Source organism: Rhododendron vialii, chromosome 3a, assembly GCF_030253575.1.
Source record: "Rhododendron vialii isolate Sample 1 chromosome 3a, ASM3025357v1".
In the NCBI taxonomy this organism is placed as follows: domain Eukaryota; kingdom Viridiplantae; phylum Streptophyta; class Magnoliopsida; order Ericales; family Ericaceae; genus Rhododendron; species Rhododendron vialii.
This window is the reverse complement of record NC_080559.1, coordinates 6,647,501-6,652,330: the sequence shown is the minus strand read 5'-3', so window position 1 is coordinate 6,652,330 and position 4,830 is coordinate 6,647,501. Positions and strand designations below refer to the sequence as shown.

Here is a 4,830-nt window from a genome sequence, read left to right as displayed (position 1 = left end):
TACGCTCGAGGGAACTAGACCCGAGGTGACCCAACTGATTCATATTATTGGAGGAAAAGACTCGGGGTGACCCTACGCTCGAGGGAACTAGACCCGAGGTGACCCCAACTAATTATTATTATTAAGGGAAAAGACTCGGGGTGACCCTGCGCTCGAGGGAACTAGACCCGAGGTGACCCTAGTGATGATTGATGGGAAATACCGGATTAAAAGAAAGGAAAGGTTTTGCAATAAAGGGATTTAATGTAGATCAATGTGGACACGAGAAAGATTGTACTACCATACAAAGAATAATAAGATATTTTGATTTGATTATAGACAAATGTGGAATGACGTGAGTTTAATAACATAACTAGTTAAAGAAGTAAACGGATAGTGACATTGATCTGAAGTCTAGGACTCTTAGGCGATAATTCGCAGCTTGTTGGTAGTCATGTGCGGTATAGGCGTATCTGTCAGTACTCATTCATTCTCGGTGCATGATTCATTCAAACTACATATAGCTTGAGCTTAGAATTCTCTACTGGGCTAGTGTAGCTCAACCAAATCTTTCTTTTCAGGTTCTAATGCCGGGCAATAGATTGCATGCATTGTGTGCTTGACAGTAAAAGTCTTTTGGAAGCTGACATCACTGGTTATTTCGTCATCTTTGTGAAGATCTCATTTTGTTAAAGGTGGTTTTGTAACTTATTATTACTAAATTTTCTTTTGACTAAAGTTGTAATTATCTAAACTTAAGGACTTGTTTGTAAATTAAACAGGTGGGAAACTCATTTGGGTAACGTACATGATATGCGAGGTTTCTCTTTTATTGAAATGTATTACTTAATTATGTTGAAAATCGAGGGCGTGACATAGCGGATATCCATGTCAGTTTACGCGCACGTCGACTAATTTCAAAGTTTTGAAGGTAATGACTGGGCATAACCCCTAATGGTCTGAAAGTTTGGGATGATTAGCTTCCATTGGATTCGAAATGTGACCTAATGGTCAAACACTTATTGCTTTCTCATGCCCACTTTACAAAAAAAATTCAAAATCCGAACCCTCGTAATAGAGCAAACCCGCAAACCGAATTTTTGTGTAGATTTTGAATTGGCCTCGTTCTTCTTAGTTTTTTGGGGGCTTTTTCTTATTTCGTCTCTATTTTCATTAGTTTTGCGTCAAATTTTCCTGGATTATTGATTCATCAAGACGAAAGAATTCGGTAAATAAAATTTTCTTCTGGGAATTGATTTCTATACTCCCATTTTTGATATTCACACTCTTTTTTTTTCTTTTAGCAAAAAAAAAATATACACTTTCAACACTAAAATTTTTAAAAAAAATGTAGTTATCAAAAAAAAAAGCGTAGAAATCAATTCCTCTATTTTACTTTTACCCAAATACAGTAGTATTTTTGAAAATATCCGACTTTTACGACTTTTTATCTTTAGATATTATGGAAAATATCTATTTGGTTCCCCACCGAGAACGCTGCCGACAGAAAAGTCCACGTCACAGCAACACTTGTAAACAAAGTATTGGTCGTAAAAGATAACGCCGTACAAGTACTGTCCTATTCACGGACTACTCTTACATGCACGAATAACTTCTGTCCTTATTTTTTCAACCTTTGCCGACAGAATAATAATCACACAAAAAAGACAAGGAAAAATCTAAAATCAATTCAGTGGGCTGACAATAAAAAGTGAGAATATGTATTAAAAAATGTAAAAAAATATATAGAAATATGTGTTTTTTTTATTTTCTTGTGTGCTTATTGTCAACCCACAGAGTTGACAATAGAAAGACCGAAAAGACAATAATGATTGTGTACTCCCTCCATTACGTTCTTCAGTCTCTTTTGGGAGTCCGTGCCACTTTTCAATTAATTATATATTGCAACTTACGATTTTTTAGGTGATTTTGGAAAATACTATCGTTTAAAAGAGCTTATTTAGATCAGTATCAAATAAGATCTATATTGCATAGTAAATAGTATAACCAATTAAGAGTTATAATTACTCCCTCCGTCCATTTTTAAGTGTCCTGCTTCGTAACTCCAACTTATTAAAAAGACATCATCATTACACCTTTCACATCAACTTTTTTCTCTACTTTCCCTACTTACCCATCATCATTACACATTTACTCACTAACTTTTCAAAATAAAATATACTTTTAGGGACAAAAAGACAATACACCAACTTTTACCTACCTAACTTTACAAAATGAACACTTATTAAGGGACAGTCCAAAATGAAATACTGGACACAAAAAAAAGGACGGAGGGAGTAATTTTTTTTATCCTGTTAGGATAGGACGAGGGACAAAAGAATGAGAATGAAGGGAGTATTTTTTTACACTTTTTAATACATATTTACATACTTGTTATTGTTAGCTCATTGGGCTAATTTTAGAATTTTTCTTTTTCCCACAATGGAAAATCCAAGCCCGGTGATGGTGATGTGCGGCACCGTGTTGCGCACATTCGAACCATTGACCTCAACAATCAACAATCGGAATTGCCGAACGGTTGGTTGCCGAGATCAGCAATCCGGATGTGCACAGCACAGTACACTGCGCATAGCAACATTCCCGGTTCGGGAAATCCTTTCCTACTTTAAAGGGAGTAGCACTTGGGAGATGTCTGGGAGCCTAATCCTTTATTTTTTTTTATTTGTGCCAAAATTGTAGTGCATAAAAATAGTGTATCACATAATATAAAAAGTTTATGCACTACAGTTTTGGCACAAACAAAAATAGTTTTTGTATCAGCGACACTCTTTTCTCATTCTAGTTGTTTGGCAGCTAATACGAGACTGCACTATGCCACAATCAGAGCCAACGGGCTTGGGCAACCCCTGGCACGGGGCAACCAAAAGAAAAAAAATCATAGATAAAAAAATATGAATCCAACAAAGAAAAAAAATTAGGATTAAGTATAACTTTCATCCAAAAACAATTACTCCCTCCGTCCTTTTTTTGTGTGTCCAGTATTCCATTTTGGGCTGTTCCTTAATAAGTGTCCATTTTGTAAAGTTAGGGGGGTAAAAATTGGTGCATTGTTTATTTTGTCCCTAAAAGTAGATTTTATTTTGAAAAGTTAGTGAGTAAAAGTGTAATGATGATGGGTAAGTAGGAAAAGTGGAGAAAAAAGTTGATGTGAAAGGTGTAATGATGATGTCTTTTTAATAAGTTGGAGTTACGAAGCAGGACACTTAAAAAGGGACGGAGGGAATAGAAAATTTCTTGGAATAGAAACAGCATGGTCATATTTATGGGGATGAGTTATTCTAAGAATTTAGACATTTGAAACCAATATTGCCGAGAAAAGTAACAAAAAATCGATTGACAACCTTGATGTTATAAGGTCTTATTGGAAATATGGTGGTTTCCAAATGATGTGTTTTTTAATGAATTTTGTTGACTATACCGGTCACAGTTGCTTCGGCGGAGAGAGAGCTTTTCGAATTTGAAGTTGATAAAACTTACCTTAGGACTACCGTGTCACAAGAGAGATTAAATGATTATGATTTTAATTTTTTTTGATATAATTCAAGCTAAAAGCACAATGTAACTTTATTTTTATGTTGTGTAGTATGTTTTATTTTTATTTTTATGACTTAATAGTACGTGAGCAATCAAACTTGAGCTTGGGCTTTGGCAACTCAAATTTCGGTACCAGCACTACCCTTAATTTTCGAAACTGAGTGATAGAGCATCCAATTGAGAAATTGATGAGGGACTCTGTTTGCCTTCTGCTTCATCGGTTTGACGATCAGTCGGTTTTTTAAACCACGTCCTACCAGGCGTGCCAATTAATGTCCCCGCTTTCCGTGGCGAAGGTGGGCGAAACACTTGTAGGTGCGAGCAGTAGATTGCAAATGTGCCAAAGACCGGAATACGATTGACACCTGCGCGCCTTGTTCTGACTTCTAATTCCGTGAATGTGTGGTCCAAGGGCTAGACCACGACCACGAGATGTTCTTGCTTTGCGTCAACGAAGAGGAAAGCTTTACAAGAATTCTCGTGGTGGTAACCACGACAATTGTTTTGCTTTGCCTCAACCGGTTGGATGCATGTAGATCTATATACGTCAAACAACTCCCGACACAACTTATATCGAGAGTTGTGCTCTTAGACTTCTTAGCTGGTAATCACTGGAACATATGCAAAAGATTTACAAGAATTTAACTGAACTTATCAACAGAGCCCAACGAATCGACATAATATCAAACTGTATATAAACACGCAGGAAAGCTTCCGGTCCACACCACAAACCACAATCCACAATCCACACCTAGTTAGTATAATTTCCAAGTCGTGGTTGTGACACCATTTCACACGTCAAATATCAACAAAGGTAGATACTGAGACGGGAAAAAAGGCCTGGAAATTGAAACAAGCTATACGGTGAACGCAGAGATAATTTAAACCCTCACTGGGTCATTATTTTGTCACTCTTGAGAATTATCTGATCGCTCCGAGCAAATTGGCACCATCAAGCCTCGCACCTTCCAATTGCTGTGAGCAAAATAAAAAAACACAAGATAAAACGAAACCCTCTAAGACTATACAATGCACATGCGGAGGTGTGCCATTCAAACATTAGAGCTTCAAGATTTCAATAACTTTCTAAAGCCAGATGGAGCCAAAGGGATTTTAAAAGGAGCTTTAAAGTTGCAATCTTGGATGGAGGTATCAAATTTATGTGATGGTTTTCTCTGGAAGATGCATGAAACCAAGACGCATCCTTGACCTTTGGAGAAAATAACCCAAAAATAGCACAACTAAGCCAAATCGAGCAGGCGAAAAGGAGCTATTCAGAGTTCAAATCGCGCCCCA

At 36.9% G+C, this 4,830-nt stretch overlaps 1 protein-coding gene across 3 annotated transcripts in view; it reads right to left on the bottom strand.

Annotated features, from left to right (window-relative positions):
- Nucleotides 1-4,206: 4,206 nt before the first annotated feature.
- The window catches only part of LOC131318477 (FH protein interacting protein FIP2), a 9,624-nt gene continuing 9,000 nt past the window's right edge, over nucleotides 4,207-4,830 (bottom strand). For 2 of the 3 annotated variants that reach the window (XM_058348286.1, XM_058348288.1), the window contains one exon: nucleotides 4,438-4,830. This exon is cut by the window's right edge and continues 34 nt beyond it. Coding sequence is in view for 1 of the 3 variants with exons in the window: in XM_058348287.1 (XP_058204270.1) it covers nucleotides 4,456-4,509 (54 nt within the window). In the remaining 2 variants the exon portion in view is untranslated. The other variant, XM_058348287.1, reaches the window with a different exon arrangement.